Source organism: Salmo salar, chromosome ssa05 (genome assembly GCF_905237065.1).
Source record: "Salmo salar chromosome ssa05, Ssal_v3.1, whole genome shotgun sequence".
In the NCBI taxonomy this organism is placed as follows: Eukaryota; Metazoa; Chordata; class Actinopteri; order Salmoniformes; family Salmonidae; genus Salmo; species Salmo salar.
In genome coordinates this window covers 40716186-40738492 of record NC_059446.1, presented here as the reverse complement: position 1 = coordinate 40738492, position 22307 = coordinate 40716186, and the positions used below count along the sequence as shown (strand labels likewise).

At 43.0% G+C, this 22307-nt stretch overlaps 1 protein-coding gene across 4 annotated transcripts in view; it reads right to left on the bottom strand.

Annotated features, from left to right (window-relative positions):
- The window catches only part of LOC106604910 (mitogen-activated protein kinase 9), a 36622-nt gene extending 14742 nt beyond the window's left edge, over positions 1–21880 (bottom strand). For 3 of the 4 annotated variants that reach the window (XM_014200034.2, XM_014200031.2, XM_014200035.2), the window contains exons 1-6: positions 21671–21880; positions 5666–5835; positions 5209–5338; positions 4924–4982; positions 4530–4668; positions 767–932 (exon numbers count right to left, since the gene is read on the bottom strand). In XM_014200034.2, coding sequence (XP_014055509.1) covers positions 767–932; positions 4530–4668; positions 4924–4982; positions 5209–5338; positions 5666–5781 — 610 coding nt within the window. In that variant the 5' untranslated portion in view covers positions 5782–5835; positions 21671–21880. The other variant, XM_014200033.2, reaches the window with a different exon arrangement.
- Between the last annotated feature and the right edge of the window lie 427 nt (positions 21881–22307).

Below are 22307 nucleotides of genomic sequence, written 5' to 3'. Positions count from 1 at the left end.
TTTTTTCTTCCTAGTTTGTCTAAATTGTGTTATTTAACATGCTGTGTATGTTTGATAAATGAATTGCCATTAATAGAAGTATAACCTTTATTACGATGATAGTATTACCATACTAATTAGATTGTATAACACAGAACGAAGGGTTTGTAGTGTCTGGTTGTGTGTGTTGATTTCCCGTACTTGAAAAGAAATATGATATAGAACAAAAAACAAAATGCTTACATTAAAATGTAATGATTGTGATAAGATGAATGTGATGGGCATTTTTATGTTTGTTCTTCTCTAATAACCAATTTCTGTGTGTTCTGTTTTTCTATAAACCAATTTCTGTGTTCATGCAAGTGACTGATTGAATGAATCCTCACTATCAGCATCTGCAATTTGGCAGTATGACCAGAACCTTGTTTAGAGAAAGGGATCTCAGTTTCAAGGTCTCAGCTTAGAGAGAAGAAGCCTTGTGAGGTATTGGTCTGTGTGGCTATTGACAGCACTATGAGGAATTCCAATCAATAACACATCAGCACCTTTAGGAATGGGACAACTCTGTTCAGTGGTACACAATACACACAGGACCCAGGACTTGTTAGTGGGTTAGTCAGATTTGTAGCATGCAGATACAAAAACATATTGTACATTAGGCTGTGTCCTAAATGACACCATTTCCCAAGTTCAATACTTTTAACCAAAGCCAGAGGGTCAAGGGTAGTGCACTACAGGGGAAATAGGGTGTGGTTTGACACACAGCCATAGCCTTGTTCCCACTTACCATTCTCCTTGTACTTCATGCCCAGGATGACTTCTGGAGCCCTGTAGTACCTAGTCACCACATAAGGGGTCATCATGAAGTTGGTGCAGGCCGTTCTGGCCAATCCAAAGTCCAGGATCTTCAGAGTACAGTCTGACTTGACAACTATGTTACTGGGCTTCAGATCCTATAGGGAGAGAGGGATAGAGCATACGGCGCATTCGGAAAGTATCAAATCAAATTTTATTGGTCATATACACATGGTTAGCAGATGTTAATGCGAGTGTAGTGGAATGCGACACTGGCATTCAGACCCCTTGACTTATTCCACATTGTTACGTTACAGCCTTATTCTAAAATTGATTCAATCCCCCCCTCAATCTACACACAATACCCCATAATGACAAAGTAAAAACAAGTTTGACATTTTTTGCAAATGTATTCAAAATAAAATACCACATTTACTTAAGTATTCAGAACCTTTATTCAGTACTTTGGTGAAGCACCATTGGCAGCGATTACACCCTCAAGTCTTCCTGGGTATGACGCTACAAGCTTGGCACACCTGTATTTGGGGTTCTCATCATTCTTCTCTGCAGATCCTCTCAAGCTCTGTCACGTTGGATTGGGAACGTCACTGCACAGCTATTTTCAGGTTTCTCCAGAGATGTTTGATTGGGTTCAAGTCCAGGCTATGGCTGGGCCACAAGGACATTCAGAGACTTGTCCCGAAGGCACTCCTGCGTGGTCTTGGCTGTGTGCTTAGGGTCGTTGTCCTGTTGGAAGGTGAACCCTCGCCCCAGTCGGAGTTCCTGAGCAGGTTTTCATCAAGGATCTCTGTACTTTGCTCCGTACACCTTTTCTTCAATCCTGACTAGTCTCCCAGTCCCTGCCGCTAAAAAAACATTCCCACAGCACAATGCTGCCACCACCATGCTTCACCGTAGGGATGGTGCCAGGTTTCCTCCAGACATGACGCTTGGCATTCAGGCCAAAGAGTTCAATCTTGGTTTCATCAGACCAGATAATCTTGTTTCTCATGGTCTGAGAATCCTTTAGGTGCCTTTTGGCAAACTCCAAGCAGGCTGTCATGTGCCTTTTACTGAGGAGTGGCTTCCGTCTGGCTACTAACATAAAGGCCTGATTGTTGGAGTGCTGCAGAGATGGTTGTTCTTCTGGAAGGTTCTTCCATCTCCACAGAGGAACTCTAGAGCTCTGTCAGAGTGACCATCAGGTTCTTGGTTACCTCCCTAACCAAGGACCTCCTCCCCCAATTGCTCAGTTTGACCGGGTGGCCCGCTCTAGGAAGAGTCTTGGTGGTTCCAAATTTCTTCCATTCAAGAATGGAGGATTCTGTGCTTTTGGGGACCTTCAATGCTGCAGAAATGTTTTGGTACCCTTCCCCAGATCTGTACCTCCTTCGACCTCATGGCTTGGTTTTTGCTCTGACATGCACTGTCAACGGTGGAACCTTATATAGACAGGTGTGTGCCTTTCCAAAAAAATTGATCTTTTTTTAATTTCACCAGGTAGGCTAGTTGAGAACAAGTTCTCATTTGCAACGGCGACCTTTCCAAGATAAAGCGTAGCAATTCGACACACAACACAGAGTTACACATGGAATTAACAAAACAGTCAATAATACAGTAGAACAAAAGAAAACAAAAAGTCTATATACAGTGAGTGCAAATGAGGTAAGTTAAGGCAATAAATAGGCCATGGTGGCGAAGTAATTACAATATAGCAATTATACACTGGAATGGTAGATGTGCAGAAGATGAATGTGCAAGTTGAGATACTGGGGTGCTAAGGAGCAAGGTAAATAAATAAATACAGTATGGGGATGAGGTAGGTAGATGGGCTGTTTACAGATGGGCTATGTACAGGTGCAGTGATCTGCTCTGACAGCTGGTGTTTAAAGTTAGTGAGGGAGATATGAGTCTCCAGCTTCAGAGATTTTTGCAGTTCGTTCCAGTCACTGGCAGCAGAGAACTGGAAGGAAAGGCAGCCAAAGGAGGAATTGGCTTTGGGGGTGACCAGAGAGATATACCTGCTGGAGCGCATGCTACAAGTGGGTGCTGCTATGGTGACCAGTGAGCTGAGATAAGGCGGGGCTTTACCTAGCAGAGACTTGTAGATAACCTGTAGCCAGTGGGTCTGGCGACGTGTATGAAGCGAGGGCCAACAAACGAGAGCGTACAGGTCGCAATGGTGGGTAGTGTATGGGGCGTTGGTGACAAAACGGATGGCACTGTGATAAGACTGCATCCAGTTTGTTGAGTAGAGTGTTGAAGGCTATTTTATAGATGACATCACCGAAGTCGAGGATCGGTAGGATGGTCAGTTTTACGAGGGTATGTTCGGCAACATGAGTGAAGGATACTTTGTTGCGATATAGGAAGCCGATTCTAGATTTAATTTTGGATTGGAGGTGTTTGATGTGAGCCTGGAAGGAGAGTTCACAGTCTAACCAGACACCCAGGTATTTGTCGTTGTACACGTATTCCAAGTCAGAGCCATCCAGAGTAGTGATGCTGGACGGGCGAGCAGGTGTGGGCAGTGATCGATTGAATAGCATGCATTTAGTTTTACCTGCGTTTAAGAGCAGTTGGAGGCCATGGAAGGAGAGTTGTATGGCATTGAAGCTCGTCTGGAGGTTAGTTAACACAGTGTCCAAAGAGGGGCCAGAAGTATACAGAATGGTGTCGTCTGCGTAGAGGTGGATCAGAGAATCCAGACAATTGGCCCTCCGATTTGACACACTGAACTCTATCAGAGAAGTAGTTGGTAAACCAAGCGAGGCAATCATTTGAGAAACCAAGGCTGTCGAGTCTGCCGATAAGAATGTGGTGATTGACAGAGTCAAAAGCCTTGGCCAGGTCGATGAAGACGGCTGCACAGTAATGTCTCTTATCGATGGCGGTTATGTCGTCGTTTAGGACCTTGAGCGTGGCTGAGGTGCACCCATGACCAGCTCTGAAACCAGATTGCATAGCGGAGAAGGTACGGTGGGATTTGAAACGGTTGGTAACCTGTTTGTTAACTTGGCTTTCGAAGACCTTAGAAGGACAGATATCAAAGACAGGGTAGGATAGAGGTCTGTAGCAGTTTGGGTCTAGAGTGTCATCTCCTTTGAAGAGGGGGATGACCGCGGCAGCTTTCCAATCTTTGGGAATCTCAGACGATACGAAAGAGAGGTTGAACAGGCTAGTAATAGGGGTTGCAACAATTTTGGCAGATCATTTTAGAAAGAGAGGGTCCAGATTGTCTAGCCCGGAGAAATGGTGGGTGCTTTGGCGGGTTGCTGTGGAGGGTGCCGGGCAGTTGACAGAGGTAGGGGTAGCCAGGTGGAAAGCATGTCCAATCAATTGAATTTACCACGAGTGGACTCCAATCAAGTTGCAGAAACATCTCAAGGATGTTCAATGGAAACAGGATGCACCAGAGCTCAATTTTGAGTCTCATAGCAAAGGGTCTGAAAATGTAAGGTATTTCGTTTTTCCCATTTGTTATAAATTAGCAAACATTTCTAAAAACCCGTTTTCGCTTTGTCATTATGGGGTATTGTGTTTAGTTTGCTGAGAAAAATAATATTTAATCAATTTTAGAAATAGGCTGTAAAGTAACAAAATGTGGAAAAAGTCAAGGGCTCTGAATACTATCTGCAGGCACTATTTATTCAGTGTGTATGCTGGTGTGTGCGTGCACGCGTGCTGCATTCATGCAAGTGTGTGAGCGTGCGCAGGTGTGTGTGAGCGTCCGCAGGTGTGTGTGTGCTCCTCACCCTGTGGATGATACCAGCGGAGTGCAGGTGTCTGATGCCACAGAGGATCTGGTAGAGCAGGTAGGACATCCTCTCATGGTCCAGGTCCATGTGGATCACCTGGCACAGACTGGCATCCATTAGCTCCATCACTAGGTAGCTGGCACAGAGACCGGGAGAGGAGAGGGAAGGAGAAGACATAAGAACAAGCAGAGATTGAATAGTAGAAGACTGGAGAGAACGTCTATCAGCAAACCTATGGGTATTACTGTATCAAACTGGATTTGAGTTGAAGACTAGGGCTCTGTTTCAATGTCCACACTCGTATAGTACACGTAGAATTACGTCACGCATCGGAATGTAGCGCAGAACTACTCAACAATAAAAGAAAGATCACAGGTACAAGAAGACTTACAGGTCCTGAAACTCCTCCAGTGATTTCTGAGGCGTGAACACATTGATCAACCTGATAATCTGAGGACAGACAAACACCGCTCATCATCTGAATAGATTAATAGAATATATGTTATAAAACAGGTAATGAAACGTAATATCAAGTTATTACTGATGATTACTTTATTGTATCTATTAGGTAATTATTTTTGCATCATACGACATGTGTCAGCTTAAAATAGACAATCAGCTCAATAGACTGGGAAGAGGGCATTCAAACAGTAGCTTGTTAAATCGGGTGCCATACGTTTTTGTGGTTGACACATTTGAGTAGCACCAGTTCCCTGTAGGCCCGCTTGGCATGAGTCTGGTTCTGGAATGGCCGACACAGCTTCTTTACTGCCACGGGAAAACCTAACACTGAGTCTAGAGCAGAGCTGGAGAGGGTGGGGTGGGGTGGGTGGGAGAAACAGAAGGGTGAAAAAGGAAGAATGAGGGGTGGGGGTAAAGGGAGGATGGAGAGAAATGTGTGCGCCATGACTCATGAGAGCAAGGCTAAGAGACATACTCATGGAACCTTTCATTCTTGTAGAATAGAGAATAGTAAACAGTAAACCTAGTTCTAGGACTACACAACCTACGGCCCAATCCCAAATGGAATGCACTTGTGGAGATAGAGGATTTGACTGGTATAAACAATTAAGTGTAACTTTCACTTAGCCTATTAGAGGGCATATTGCTCGTCTACATAATGGTTGTCTTACCAGACAATGCCCTGTGCCCCAGAGCCGATGGCCCTGAGCTCCTGGTAGCGCTTCAGAACAGTGAAGGTGGAGTCTCCCACCTGCACACTGTAGAACTGGCCCTCACCCACACTCATACTGCTGCTGCCTTAGTCAGGGGCCTCTGTGCTGCCTCAGGGGCTGGAACCAGTCTAGGAGACAGATCAATATAGTAGGACTTGTCTTACTATAATTCATAATGTATGTCTCAGTGAAATTTGCAAAGCATCCTTCCAGCCATCCAAGTTCTGTTAATCTAAGCAGAGTGTGTGAGGGGTCTCTGTGTGTGCGTGAGGGCGAGAGAGAGAGAGAGTTTAAATGCAGTATAAGAGGACAGAAGCAGTGAGAGGCTAGCTGACAGATTGGGAGCGCCTAGGGCCTTTGTCTAAACACTGCTGTGCCTGCTCCAACCCAGTTACACAACATTACTCCCTTGCAACCTCTGGCAAAACACATGCAGCTTGACACATTTTTGGGGTGACCTGACCAAATTCACATAGAAATGAGTCATTCGCATTGAAAGCATGTGCACTATTTCTATGCTTCGTTTTTGCGTCTTTTACTTTCGGTTTTGAACACCGGTATCAAGCAGCTGAAAACAATATTGTTGGTTATGGGAAATACACTGCTCAAAAAAAATAAAGGGAACACTTAAACAACACAATGTAACTCCAAGTCAATCACACTTCTGTGAAATCAAACTGTCCACTTAGGAAGCATCACTGATTGACACATTTCACATGCTGTTGTGCAAATGGAATAGACAACAGGTGGAAATTATAGGCAATTAGCAAGACACCCCCAATAAAGGAGTGGTTCTGCAGGTGGGGACCACAGACCACTTCTCAGTTCCTATGCTTCCTGGCTGATGTTTTGGTCACTTTTGAATGCTGGCGGTGCTTTCACTCTAGTGGTAGCATGAGACGGAGTCTACAACCCACACAAGTGGCTCAGGTAGTGCAGCTCATCCAGGATGGCACATCAATGCGAGCTGTGGCAAGAAGGTTTGCTGTGTCTGTCAGCGTAGTGTCCAGAGCATGGAGGCGCTACCAGGAGACAGGTCAGTACATCAGGAGACGTGGAGGAGGCCGTAGGAGGGCAACAACCCAGCAGCAGGACCGCTACCTCCGCCTTTGTGCAAGGAGGAGCAAGAGAAGCACTGCCAGAGCCCTGCAAAATGACCTCCAGCAGGCCACAAATGTGCATGTGTCTGTTCAAACGGTCAGAAACAGACTCCATGAGGGTGGTATGAGGGCCCGACGTCCACAGGTGGGGGTTGTGCTTACAGCCCAACACCATGCAGGACGTTTGGCATTTGCCAGAGAACACCAAGATTGGCATATTCGCCACTGGCGCCCTGTGCTCTTCACAGATGAAAGCAGGTTCACACTGAGCAACGTGACAGAGTCTGGAGACGCCGTGGAGAACGTTCTGCTGCCTGCAACATCCTCCAGCATGACCGGTTTGGCAGTGGGTCAGTCATGGTGTGGGGTGGCATTTCTTTGGGTGGCCGCACAGCCCTCCATGTGCTCGCCAGAGGTAGTCTGACTGCCATTAGGTACCGAGATGAGATCCTCAGACCCCTTGTGAGACCATATGCTGGTGCGGTTGGCCCTGGGTTCCTCCTAATGCAAGACAATGCTAGACCTCATGTGGCTGGAGTGTGTCAGCAGTTCCTGCAAGAGGAAGGCATTGATGCTATGGACTGGCCCGCCCGTTCCCCAGACCTGAATCCAATTGAGCACATCTGGGACATCATGTCTCGCTCCATCCACCAACGCCACGTTGCACCACAGACTGTCCAGGAGTTGGCGGATGCTTTAGTCCAGGTCTGGGAGGAGATCCCTCAGGAGACCATCCACCACCTCATCAGGAGCATGCCCAGGCGTTGTAGGGAGGTCATACAGGCACGTGGAGGCCACACACACACACACTACTGAGCCTCATTTTGACTTGTTTTAAGGACATTACATCAAAGTTGGATCAGCCTGTAGTGTGGTTTTCCACTTTAATTTTGAGTGCGACTCCAAATCCAGACCTCCATGGGTTGATAAATTGGATTTCCATTGATTATTTTTGTGTGATTTTGTTGTCAGCACATTCAACTATGTAAAGAAAAAAGTATTTAATAAGATTATTTCTTTCATTCAGATCGAGGATGTGTTGTTTAAGTGTTCCCTATATTTTTTTGAGCAGTATATATTTCACAATGGTTTAGATGGTACAATGATTCTCTATACTATACTTGCTTGTGTTTTGTCAAACTGAAATTAGCCTATTAGAATTTATACAACCAGGAAATGGCAGATCAATTTCTGCATAGTGCATCTTTAAAAAGAAAAGAAAAGCATGTATACACAAACTGACAAAACGATGAATCTATGCTGATGGAGATCCATGTCTGCCTGTTGGTGTGTGTTTCAGGACCTCAAAGAAAATGTGTGGGCATGCAATAGCTGATGCTTCTAGCAGGAAGAAAGAGGAATGTTATTATTGGCTGTGTATGTGGGGGAGGCGTGTTTGTGTCAGTGTGTGTGATTGCAGATGCCCACACTGTTGTAGCAGTGTGTGGGTACCATGACAAATCCCCCACAGGTGAATTGGACTAGGCTACATTACAGGCTTTCAGTCAGGCAAATTGCCAAAAGAAAGAAGGCAAGGTACAGGGGATATCGTATCCCTTTATAAAATGATTATTATTTTTCTTTAAATAAAATGCACTCACTGCGACAACACTCACAGACAATGACACTAAACACAGAGGTACACATGGAAAAGACATGCACTCATGTTATGCATCTACAACCGCATGTGAAACCACAGGAGCTGTTGGCGCACACACACACACACACACACACACACACACGTTGTGCGTGCACACATACAAGGTTAGGGAGAAACGGATTACATGTAACAGATTATTTAAACAAATAACTAGTTACGTTACCAGGTAAAATATTGTAATCAGATGACAGATACTTTTGAAAAACCAGATTATTTTGAATTAAAAAAAGAATCTTTGACACCGTTCTACACAAAACAAAAATATAAAAACGCAACATGTAAAGTGTTGGTCCCATGTTTCAGGAGTTGAAATAAAAGATCACAGAAAATGTCCATATACACAAGCTTATTTCTCTCAAATTGTGTGCACAAATTTGTTTACATCCCCATTAGTGAGCATTTCTCCTTTGCCAAGATAATCCATCCAACTGACAGGTGTGGCATGTCAAGAAGCTGATTAAACAGCATGATCATTACACAGGTGCACCTTGTGATGGGGACACCAAAAAGCCACTAAAATGTGCAGTTGTCTCACAACACTAAAGGTCGACCGATTAAATCGGAGTGGCCGATTAACTTGAAATCGGCCCTAATTTTTATAACAATTGAAAATCGTCAATTGGACGCCGATTTATTTTTTTGGGGACCTTTATTTAACTAGGCAAGTCAGTTAAGAACACATTCTTACTTTCAATGACGGCCTAGGAACGGTGGGTTAACTGCCTTGTTCAGGTGCAGAACGACAGATTTTTACCTTCTCAGCTCAGGGATTCAATCTTGCAACCTTACGGTTAACTAGTCCAACGCTCTAACCACCTGCTTTACATTGCACGCCACGAGGAGCCTGAATGTTACGCGAATGCAGTAAGAAACCAAGGTAAGTTGCTAGCTAGCATTAAACTTATCTTATAAAAAACAATCAATCATAATCACTAGTTAACTACACATGGTTGATGATATTACTAGTTTATCTAGCCTGTCCTGTGTTGCATATAGTCGCTTAGGTACACGTTGCTCCAACCATAAACATCAATGCCTTTCTTAAAATCAATACACAAGTATATATTTTTAAACCTGCATACTTAACTAAAAGAAATCCAGGTTAGCAGGCAATATTAACCAGGTGAAATTGTGTCATTTTGCGTTCATTGCACGCAGTCAGGGTATATGCAACAGTTTGGGCCGCCTGGCTCGTTGCGAACTAATTTGCCAGAATTTTACGTAATTATGACATAACATTGCACAACCTTCAATGTAACAGGAATAACGTTTTGTTTCGAGATGATAGTTTCCGGATTCGACCATATTAATGACCTAAGGCTCGTATTTGTGTGTTATTATGTTATAATTAAGTCTATGATTTGATAGAGCAGTCTGACTGAGCGGTGGTAGGCAGCAGCATGCTCGTAAGCATTCATTCAAAATAGCCCTTTCGTGCGTTTTGCCAGCAGCCCTTCGCAATGCATTACGCTGTTTATGACTTCAAGCCTATCAACTCCCAAGATTAGGCTGGTGTAACCGATGTGAAATGGCTAGCTAGTTAGCGGGGTGCGCGCTAATAGCGTTTTAAACGTCACTCGCTCTGAGACTTGGAGTAGTTGTTTCCCCTTGCTCTACATGGGTAACGCTGCTTCGAGGGTGGCTTTTGTCGATGTGTTCCTGGTTCAAGCCCAGGTAGGAGCGAGGAGAGGGACGGAAGCTATACTGTTACACTGGCAACACTAAAGTGCCTATAAGAACATCCAATAGTCAAAGGCATATGAAATACAAATCGTATAGAGAGAAATAGTCCTATAATAACTAAAACCTAAAACTTCTTACCTGGGAATATTGAAGACTCATGTTAAAAGGAACCACCAGCTTTCATATGTTCTCAGCAAGGAACTTAAACGTTAGCTTTTTTACATGGCACATATTGCACTTTTACTTTCTTCTCCAACACTTTGTTTTGCATTATTTAAACCAAATTGAACATGTTTCATTATTTATTTCAGGCCAAATTGATTTTATTGATGTATTATATTAAGTTAAGTGTTCATTCAGTATTGTTGAAATTGTCATTATTACAAATAAAAAAAAATCTGCATCGGCTTTTTTTGGTCCTCCAATAAAATCGGTATCGGCGTTGGGGGAAAAAAATAAATAAAACAAATTTGGTTGACCTCTACACAATACCACAGATGTCTCAAGTTGAGGGAGCGTTTAATTGGCATGCTGACTGGAGGAATGTCAACAAGAGCTGTTGCCAGAGAATTGAATGTTCATTTCTCTACCAATGTCGTTTTAGAGAATTTGGCAGTACGTCCAAGCGGCCTCACAACCGTAGACCACGTATAACCATGCCAGCCCAGGACCTCCACATCCGGCTTCTTCACCTGCGGGATCATCTGAGACCAGCCACCCAGACAGCTGATGGATCTGTGGGTTTGCACAAGCAAAGAATTTCTGCACAAACTGTCAGAGTCTCAGGGAAGCTCATCTGTGTGCTTAGCATCGACACAAAGGTCTCGACCAGACTGTAGTTCGGCAGGTAGCCTAGTGGTTAGGGCGTTGGACTAATAACCGAAAGTTTGCAAGATCGAATCCCCGAGCTGACTAGGTAAAAATCTGTCGTTCTTGCCCCTGAACAAGACAAGTTAACCCACTGTTCCTAGGCCGTCATTGAAAATAAGAATTTGTTCTTAACTGACTTGCCTAGTTAAATAAAAGGTTTAAAAAAAAAACGACTTCAGTGGGCAAAATGCTCACCGTCGATGGCCACTGGCACGCTGGGAAAATCGTGCTCTTCATGGATGAATCCCGGTTTCAACTGTACCGGACATATGGCAGACAGAGGCGTGTGGGCGAGCGGTATGCTGATGTCAATGTTGAGAACAGAATGCCCTATGGTGACGGTGGGGTTATGGCATGGGCAAGCATAAGCTAAGGACAATGAACAAAATCTATGCAAAGGAGATGTCGCAAAGCATGAGGCAAATGGTGTTCACACCAGACTGGTTTTCTGATCCATGCCTCTACATAAAAAAAAAAAAAAGAAAACAGTTCTGTATTCCCAGTCATGTGAAATCCATAGATTAGGGCCCGAATTTAATTTTATTCTGCCTGAGCGAGTCTGACCACAAGTCAGAGATCAGTATGATGACACTAAATGTGTTTGATGGATCGTGGGAAAGAGCAGGAAAAGGCTTTTGTAGGCTACAGTCCAAGCTATGTCTTCCAAAGATGTGACAGCTGTCAGCATCCAAAGATTATCCAACTTGAATAAACGCTTAGTTGGAGGCAAGGGCGACAGCAGTGGTGTTGCCTATGGAAAATGCTGTTATCACTTATTATTGATATCTACATGGCACATTGACGTGCACCGCTACGCTCTCATTTAGCTATTTGCGCCTTACAGATTGTGGTTGTTGTGGATGTCAAATACATCCAGTACCAGTCAAATGTTTGGATACACCTACTCATTCATGGATTTTTCTTTCTTTGTACCATTGTCAACATTGGAGAATAATAGTGAAGACGTCAGAACTATGAAATAAAGTAGTAACCAAAAAAAGGTGTTACATTTAAATTGTATATATATATATATATATATTTATATTTGAGATTCTTCAAATAAGCCACCCTTTGCCTTGACAGCTTTGCACACTCTTGGCATTCTCTCAACCAGCTTCACCTGGGATGATTTTCCAACAGTCTTGAAGGAGTTCCCACATACTGTATGCTGAGCACTTGTTGGCTGATTTTCCTTCACTCTGCGGTCCAACTCATCCCAAACCATCTAAATTGGGTTGAGGTCGGGTGATATGATGCAGCACTCCACTCTCCTCCTTGGTCAAATAGCCCTTAAACAGCCTGGAGGTGTGTGTTGGGTCATTGTCCTGTTGAAAAACAAATGATCATCCCATCTGGTTTGCACTTAGTGGGACTGAGTAACGCTGCAGAATGCTGTGGTAGACATGCTGGTTAAGTATGCCTTGAATTCTAAATAACTCACTGACAGTGTCACCACGGTGGGAACTGTGTGAATCAGTCCTTCAAACAGTTGATGTTGAGATGTCTGTTACTTGAACTCTGAAGCATTTATTGGGGCTGCAATCTGAGGTTCAGTTAACTAATGGAGCTTATCCTCTGCAGCAGAGGTAACTGTGCGTATTCCTTTCCTGTGGTGGTCCTCATGAGACAGTTTCATCATCAGCAAACCCACAGATCCATCAGCTGTCTGGGTGGCTGGTCTCAGACGATCCCGCAGGCGATTGATGGTTTATGAGGCTTTCCGGATTGACTGACCTTCATGTTTTAAAGTAATGATGGACTGCCGTTTCTCTTTAATTATTTGAGCTGTTCTTGACGTAATATGGACTTGGTCTTATACCAAATAGCGCTACCTTCTGTATACCACCCCTACCTTATCACAACAAAACTGATTGGCTCAAATGCATTGAGGAAAGAAATTCCACAATTTATCTTAAATTAATCTTTAAGCTGACGTATAACACTTGTATTTTTCAGAAAGTTTATTATGACCATTTCTGTATTTTGAGTTTGGCGCTCTGCAATTTCACCGGATGTTGTCGAGGTGGATCGCAAGCGGAAAGCCTGCGCCAGAGAGGTTAACAAACCTCCAAACGAGCTTCAATGCCATACAACACTCTTTCCGTGGCCTCCAATCGCTTTTAAATGCTAGTAAAACTAAATGCCTGCCCTTCAACCGATTGCTGCCCGCCCGACTAGCATCACTACTCTGGACGGTTCTGACTTAGAATATGTGGACAACTATAAATACCTAGGTGTCTGGCGATACTGTAAACTCTCCTTCCAGACTCGTATTAAGCATCTCCAATCCAAACTTAAAATCGGCTTCCTATTTCGCAACAAAGCCTCCTTCACTCACGCTACCAAACACCCTCGGAAAACGGACTATCCTACCGATCCTCGATGTCGGCAACGTCATTTACAAAATAGCCTCCAACACTCTATTCAGACTGCATCCAGTTTGCTATCACAGTGCCATCCATTTTGTCACCAAAGCCCCATATACCATCCACCACTGCGACCTGTATGTTCTCGTCGGCTGGCCCTCGCTACATATTCGTCGCCAGATCCACTGGCTCCAGGCCATCTAAGTCTTTGCTAGGTAAAGCGCCACCTTACCTTAGCTCACTGGTCACCATAACACCCACCCGTAGCACGCACTCCAGCAGGTATATCTCACTGGTCATCCCCAAAGCCAACACCTACTTTGGCTGCCTTTCCTTCCAGTTCTCTGCTGCCAATGACTGGAAAGAATAGCAAAAATCACTAGAGTTGGAGACTTATCGCCCTCACTGACTAAGCGTCAGCTGTCAGAGCAGCTTACCGATCGCTGCAGCTGTACAAAGCCCATCTGTAAATAGCCCATCCAACTACCTACCTCATCCCCATTTTTTTTAACACCACTAATTCTATCTGCACATCTATCACTCCATTGTTAATTTGCTAAATTGTAATTACTTCCCTATTATTGGCCTATTTATTGCCTTACCTCCTTACTCCATTTGCACACACTGTATATTGATTTTTCTATTGTGTTATTGACTGTACTTTTGTTTATCCCATGTGTAACTGTTGTTTTTTGTCGCACTGCTTTGCTTTATCTTGGCCAGGTCACAGTTGTAAATGAGAACTTGTTCTCAACTGGCCTACCCGGTTCTGGTTAAATAAAGGTGAAATTAAAAAAATATTAAAAACATAACAATTTTCTGGAATTTTCCAAGCTATTTAAAAAAGGCACAGTCAACTTAGTATATGTGAACTTCTGACCCAATGGAATTGGGATACAGTGAAATAATCTGTCTGCAAACAATTGTTGGAAAAATTACTTGTCATGCAGAAAGTAGATGTCCTAACCGACTTGCCAAACTCTTGTTTGTTAACAAGAAATTTGTGGAGTGGTTGAAAAACTAGTTTTAATGACTTAATGAATTTCATGAATTAAACTATTTTTTTTGACAGTATGGAGCACAATACCACTGAGGAGTTTAGAATGTAAGAACTCGCTCAAACTTGTATTCCGTAAGCTGGGATCTGCACTATGCAGCCGTTGCAAGAGTGCATTTTCCTGGACTCCCGAGTGGCACAGCAGTCATAGGCACTGCATCGCAGTGTGGAGGCGTCACTAGAGCCTCAGGCTGTCTCACAACCGCACAATTGGCCCAGCGTCGTCCGGATTAGGGAGGGATTGGCTGGGGGGGGGTTGTTACTTGGCTCATCTCGCTCAAGCGATTCCTTGAGGTGGGCCGGGCGCTAGTAGGCTGACTTCGGTCATCAGTTGAGCGGTGTTTCCCCTGACACATTGGTGCAGCTGGCTTCCAGGTTAAGTGAGCCAGTGTTAAGAAGCGCGGTTGGCAGATCATATTTCCGAGGATGCATGACTCAACCTTTGCCTCTCCCGACCCCATTGGGGAGTTGCAGCGATGAGACAAGATCGTAATTGGATATCGGGGAGAAAAAGGGAGTGGAAAACAAAAGATTGCATTTTTTTTACTGGCTGTCCACTGGTAGCAAAATGATGATTCATAGGCAGTTTTACTTCTTCAATTCAACTATTATTGGGTTAAAGTACACACATACTGTACCAGTCAAAAGTTTGAATACCTACTCATTCAAGGGCTTCATAATTTTTGCTATTTTATACATTGTAGAATAGTGAAGACATAAAAACTATGAAATAAAACATGGAATCACATAGTAACCAAAAAGGTGTTAAACAAGATTCTTCGAAGTACCCACCCTTTGCCTTGACAGTTTTGCACACGCTTGGCATTCTCTCAACCTGTTTCTTGAGGTAGTCACCTGGAATGCATTTCAATTAACAGGTGTGCCTTTTTAAAAGATAAATTGTGGAATTTCTTTCCTCAATGCATTTGAGCCAATCAGTTTTGTTGTGACATGGTAGGGGTGGTATACAGAAGGTAGCGCTATTTGGTATAAGACCAAGTCCATATTACGTCAAGAACAGCTCAAATAATTAAAGAGAAACAGCAGTCCATCATTACTTTAAAACATGAAGGTCAGTCAATCCGGAAAGCCGCATAAACCATCAATCGCCATGATGAAACTGTCTCATGAGGACCACCACAGGAAAGTAATACGCACAGTTACCTCTGCTGCAGAGGATAAGCTCCATTAGTTAACTGCACCTCAGATTGCAGCCCCAATAAATGCTTCAGAGTTCAAGTAACGGACACATCTCAACATCAACTGTTCGTGAAGGCCTGATTCACACAGTTCCCACCGTGAAGCATGGAAGAGATGGTGTGGGGGTGCTTTGCTGGTGACACTGTCAGTGAGTTATTTAGAATTCAAGGCACACTTAACCAGCATGGTTACCACAGCATTCTGCAGCGATACTCAGTCCCACTAAGTGCAAAGCAGATGGGATGATCATTTGTTTTTCAACAGGACAATGACCAACACACACCTCCAGGGTGTAGCTATTGACCAAGGAGGAGAATGCCAAGAGTGTGCAAAGCTGTCAAGGCAAAGGGTGGCTAATTAAACAAACCAAAACATATTTTAGATTCTTCTAAGTAGCCACCCTTTGCCTTGACAGCTTTGCACACTCTTGGCATTCTCTCAACCTGGAGGTGTGTGTTGGGTCATTGTCATGTTGGCAAACAAATTACAGTCCCACTAAATGCAAACCAGATGGGATATCACTGCAGAATGCTGTGGTAGCCATGCTGGTTAAGTGTGCCTTGAATTCTAAATAACTCACTGACAGTGTCACCAGCAAAGCACCCCCACACCTCCATGCTTCACGGTGGGAACCACACATGCATAGATCATCCGTTCACCTACTCTGCGTCTCACAAACACACAGCAGTTGGAACCAAAAATCTCAAATTTGGACTCATCAGACCAAAAGACAGTGCTTGTGTTCCTTGGCCCAAGCAAGTCTCTTCTTATTGGTATCGTTAACTTCTTTGGGATAGAGGGCAGCATTTTCACGGCCGGATAAAAAAACGTACCCGATTTAATCTGGTTACTACTCCTGCCCAGAAACTAGAATATGCATATAATTAGTAGATTTGGATAGAAAACTGTTTGAATGGTGTCTGTGTATAACAGAACTCATATGGCAGGCCAAAACCTGAGAATATTCCATACAGGAAGTGCCCTGTCTGACAATGTTGTCTTTCTGTTGCATCTCTATCGAAAATACAGCATCTGTGCAGTAACGTGAAATTTTCTAAGGCTTCCATTGGCTCTCTAAAGCCGCCAGAAAGTGGAATGGGGTGTCTGCTGTCTCTGGGCGAAAAACAGCAGGAGAGTTTGTAAGTGGTCAGCCTGGGGACAGTGAGACTGGAGACACGCGGTCACGAGACTACTCCATTTTTTTCTTTCAGCCTTTGAATGAATACAACGTCGCCCGGTTGGAATATTATTGCTATTTTACGAGAAAAATAGCATAAAAATTGATTTTAAACAGCGTTTGACATGCTTCGAAGTACGGTAATGGAATATTTAGATTTTTTTGTCACGAAATGCGCTCGCGCGTCACCCGTCGGATAGTGACCTGAACGCATGAACAAAACGGAGCTATTTGAATATAACTATGGATTATTTGGAACCAAAACATTTGTTGTAGAAGTCCTGGGAGTGCATTCTGACGAAGAACAGCAAAGGTAATCCAATTTTTCTAATAGTAATTCTGAGTTTAGTGAGCCCCAAACTTGGTGGGTGTCAAAATAGCTAGCCGTGATGGCCGAGCTATGTACTCAGAATATTGCAAAATGGGCTTTCGCCGAAAAGCTATTTTAAAATCTGACACCGCAATTGCATAATGGAGTTCTGTATCTATAATTCTTAAAATAATTGTTATGTATTTTATCAATGTTTATCATGAGTAATTTAGTAAATTCACCGGAAGTTTGCGGTGGGTATGCTAGTTCTGAACATCACATGCTAATGTAAAATGCCGTTTTTTGATACAAATATGAACTTGATTGAACAAAACATGCATGTATTGTATAACATAATGTCATAGGAGTGTCATCTGATGAAGATCAAAGGTTAGTGCTGCATTTAGCTGTGGTTTGGGTTTATGTGACATATGCTTGCTTGGAAAATGGCTGTGTGATTATTTGTGTCTATGTACTCTAACATAATCTAATGTTTTGCTTTCGCTGTAAAGCCTTTTTGAAATCGGACAATGTGGTTAGATTAACGAGAGTCTTATCTTTAAAATGGTGTAAAATAGTTGATTGTTTGAGAAAATTGAATTGTGGTATTTTAGTTGGTTTTGTATTTCGCGCCGTGCGATGCCATTGGCTGTTGGCTAGGGGTTCCGCAGGGGAAACGGGGTTCCGCTAGCGGAACGTCTCCTCAACAGGTTAAGTAGTGGTTTCTTTGCTGCAATTCAATCATTTATTTGAGCTGTTCTTGACATAATATGGACTTGGTCTATCTTCTTTATAACTCCCCGACCTTGTCAAAACGCAACTGATTGGCTCAAACACATTAAGGAAATGAAGAAATTTCTAATTAACAAGGCACATCTGTTAACTTTACTACGGAAGGGACAGCATTCGGAATTTTGGATGAAAAGCGTGCCCAAATTAAACTGCCTGCTACTCAGGCCCAGAAGCTAGGATATGCATATAAGTGGTAGATTTGGATAGAAAACACTATAGTTTCCAAAACTGTTAAAATAATGTCTGAGTATAACAGAACTGATATGGCAGGCAAAAACCTGAGGAAAATCCATCCAGGAAGTACTATTATTTTGAAAGGCTGTTTTTCCATTGAAAGCCTATCCACCATACAAAGACTTGGGACCCAGTTCACGATCTCTATGGCTTCTTCTACATGTGGCCAGTCTTTAGGCATTGTTTCAGGCTTTTACTCTGAAAAATGAGGGAAATACAGCACTTTCAATGAGTGGACAGTGGAAATTTCCAGACATGAAGCCAGCGCGTGATCGGGAGCACGCCTTTCTTGTTTCTCCTTTTCTATTGACGAAGCTTTTGTCCGGTTGAAATATTATTGATTATTTATGACAAAAAACCTGAGGATTGATTTTAAACATCGTTTGACATGTTTCTACAAACTTTTATTGTACTTTGACTTTTCATCTGGATGTTGAGAGCGCACTTTGTGCCTTTGGATTACTGAACTAAACGCACCAACAAAACTGAGGTTTTTGGACAAAGAGGGACTTTATTGAACAAAACAAACATTTGTGTAACATGGAGTCCTGGGAGTGCCACCAGATGAAGATCAAAGGTAAGTGATTCATTTAGTCGCTATTTCTGACTTTTGTGAGTCTTCTCCTTGGCTGGAAAATGTCTGTATGTTTTCTTGTGGCTAGGCGCTGTCCTATCATAAATCGCATGGTGTGCTTTCGCCGTAAAGCCTTTTTGAAATCGGACACTGTGGTTGGATTAACAAGAAGATTCTTTAAAATGGTGTATAACACTTGTTTGAGGAATTTTAATTATGGGATTTGTTTGAATTTTGCGCCATGTAATTTCACTGGCTGTTGTCGAGGTCCCCACTGATACCAGAGGTTAATTGACATGAATATCAAATATATTTTGATTACTACATGATTCCATGTGTAATTTCATAGTTGACAGTAAAAATAAAGAAGAAACCCTGGAATGAGTAGGTGTGCGCACCCCACCCCTGGCTTAGTCTTATGGGTTAATGTAAAGATATAACCTCATCGTTTTATCTATAGAAAGTAATTGGTTAGAAGAAGCCTAACATAACCAACCCATAAAGTAAAATGAAACATCAATTTCTGGCCAGCTATGTAAACTAACAGTTTTATCCTGCAATAGATATTGGTAAATTGGCTATATTAATTTGTGTCTTCTTCTAATGTCTCTTAAGGGGAAAGTAATTTGAAAGTAACAAAGGACTACTAAGAAGGTATCAGTCGCATTAAAATCATACTTAAATTAAGGGGTTGGCACTGATTTACTATAGCCTAGACCACGCACTAAACTATTATGTGAAGAGTTTGTTTTAGACAGAGTATAAACACATATCCTGTGTGAGCGTGAGCATCTTCACAGCTAGCCCTGTGTGATACACATGGACCCCTGGGGCAGGATGCGATGTGGCTCCCTGGAGCCAACTGACTGGAATATCAGATTATAATACAGCAACACACAAAGGCAGTGCTTCTCTGTATGGAGCGAGAGTCTTAGAAAAAGGAGTCACGACACCAAGAGAGGATCGACACTCGTGTCATGGTTTGGTGGATTGAAAAAAAATCTATTGACTAAATGAGCAGTGAAACAGGTTATAAGTGAACAGGGTTGGAATGACTTGACCATTGGTGGTGCATAGGAGGCCCGGCACCCACCTAGCCTAACTCATACCCTAAAAGGCGACTGGGTTCAGAAAAAAAAAACTGGATTAGGCAGAGAATGTGATAGTGAAGCATCCAAAACAGTGCATCTTCTTCTGCACTAACATTAGGCTAGACTATATACACACCAAACAAATTATAAAAAACGCAGCATGCAACAATTTAAAAGATTTGACTGATTTACAGTTCATAAGGAAATCCCAAACATGAGTAGTGAAATGTCTGGTGAGTATGCAGGCCATGGAAGAACTGGGACATTTTCAGCTTCCAGGAATTGTGTACAGATCCTTATGATGAAACATGAGGTGACGGATGAATTGCACGACTATTGGCCTCAGGAGCTCGTCACGGTATCTCTGTGCATTCAAATTGCCATTGATAAAAAGCAATTGTGTTCGTTGTCCGTAGCTTATGCCTGCCTGCCCATACCATAACCCCACCATGGGGCACTCTGTTCACAACGTTGACATCAGCAAACTGCTTGCACACATGACGCCATGCACACTGTCTGCCATCTGCCCAGTACAGTTGAAACCGGGATTCATCTGTGAAAAGCACACTTTTCCAGGGTGCCAGTAGCCATCGAAGGTGAGCATTTTCCCACTGAAGTCGGTTACGACACCGAATTGCAGTCAGGTCAAGACCCTGGTGAGGACGACGAGCATGCAAATTAGCTTCCCTGAGATGGTTTCTGCTGTACTTCTTCGGTTGTGCAAACACACAGTTTTGTCAGTAAGTCTAAGCCAGAGTGTCCTGGGCTGGCGTGGTTACACGTGGCCTGCGGTTCTGAGGCCGGTTGGACGTACTGACAAATTCTCTTAAAACGACATTGGCTTATGGTAGAGAAATTAACATTCAATTATTTGGCAAGAGCTCTGGTGGACATTCCTCCAGTCAGTATGCCAATTGCACACTCCCTAGTGTTATGCAAGACAACTGCACATTTTAAAGGGACCTTATTGTCCCCAGCACAAGGTGCACCTGTGTAACGATCATGCTGTTTAATCAGCTTCTTGATGTGCCACACCTGTCAGGTGGATGGATTAATTTGGCACAGGTGAATTGCTCACTAACAGTGATGTAAACAAATTTGTGCAATTTCTTTTTTAGAGAAATTAGCTTTTTATGTATTTGGAACATTTATGGGATCTTTTATTTCAGCTAATGAAACATGGGACCAACACTTTACATGTTGCTTTTATATTTTTGTTCAGTATATGATATTCTCCTGAGAGAAGAAATGAAAGCTATGGCTTCTCTCCTCAACAATAAATACATTATAAAAGAACACCACACAGGATATTGCATCATTCAGAACCTAAAGCAAGTGGAAAATGACAATCTTCTCAAAAGCACAAATGAATGAACCTCAAATGCAGTCATTGAGTTGGCTCAAGAAAGCGTGAATAATGTAATCTCATTCCACGTAGGCTACGTGGAAATTTACTTCAGACAAAAATAAGCCATAGAATAGGAGATCGTCCGTCAACACTGAAACGCCCTATAGCATAGTCTACTTCCCCCAAGCGTTAACCCCGCTATTTCGTTCCCATTCAATTCCTAGCTGGTAAACTGAACTGGCACACACAAACCGGTTGATTGAATGATGAAGTCATCGCCCATCTTCTCCTCGACCCCCGGTATATGACACCGCATACAATCGGCAATCCGCTATACCCTACCCTAATGTCAATCAGAGGTTTGCTAAAACTCACGTTTTCTGGTGTGCCACTTATTATTCGCCAAGGCCCTGGCTTTTCCGTTTCTATCACTCCTAGTTGACAATGCGGTAGCAGGAATGGAAAACGGACGGACAGCGGGCAGAATCATACGACACCTACCTTCTCCCTTCGCTTCTCCTATGTCACTCCCATGCATGGAAATGACGAGATACCAGCTCCTCTCCCTCCTTGGGAATTAAGTAAAGTTATGAAGACCAGTTTTCCTAATTACCAATAGAAATGTGAAAATGCTTCCCGAGTTTGAAACTAAAATTACAAACTCCTGCACTATCAGAGGCGGAGGAGGGTATGTCGGGTTCAAGTGCTTGTCGAAACGAAGAAACTCGGCAATGCCCGACTTACTAATTGGTTGTAGTTAAACACGTGCCACTTTCAACCAGTTAGCAAGTCGGAAATGTCCATGTTTCCTAGTTCCGACGAGTACTTGAACGCGGCAGTAGTCTCGACACAACAAGTGAATGACGTAATCACGTTGTTTCACGTTGGACTCCTGAAAGTTTGACAAACTTTTTGTATTGTCGAAAGAAACATTACATATGTTTCCATTCAACTGGCGACAGATTTTAAGCGAATATTATAAATCCGCAGAAAGAAAATATTTTCCCACCAGTAACCACGTTTCCATCCACAGTTTTTATGCGAGTAAAGTCATACCTTATTACAAAAATGGAAACAGGAAGTTTTGGTACAATTTAATAAATGCAGACAGATAATTTGTTCGTTCTACATGTCTACA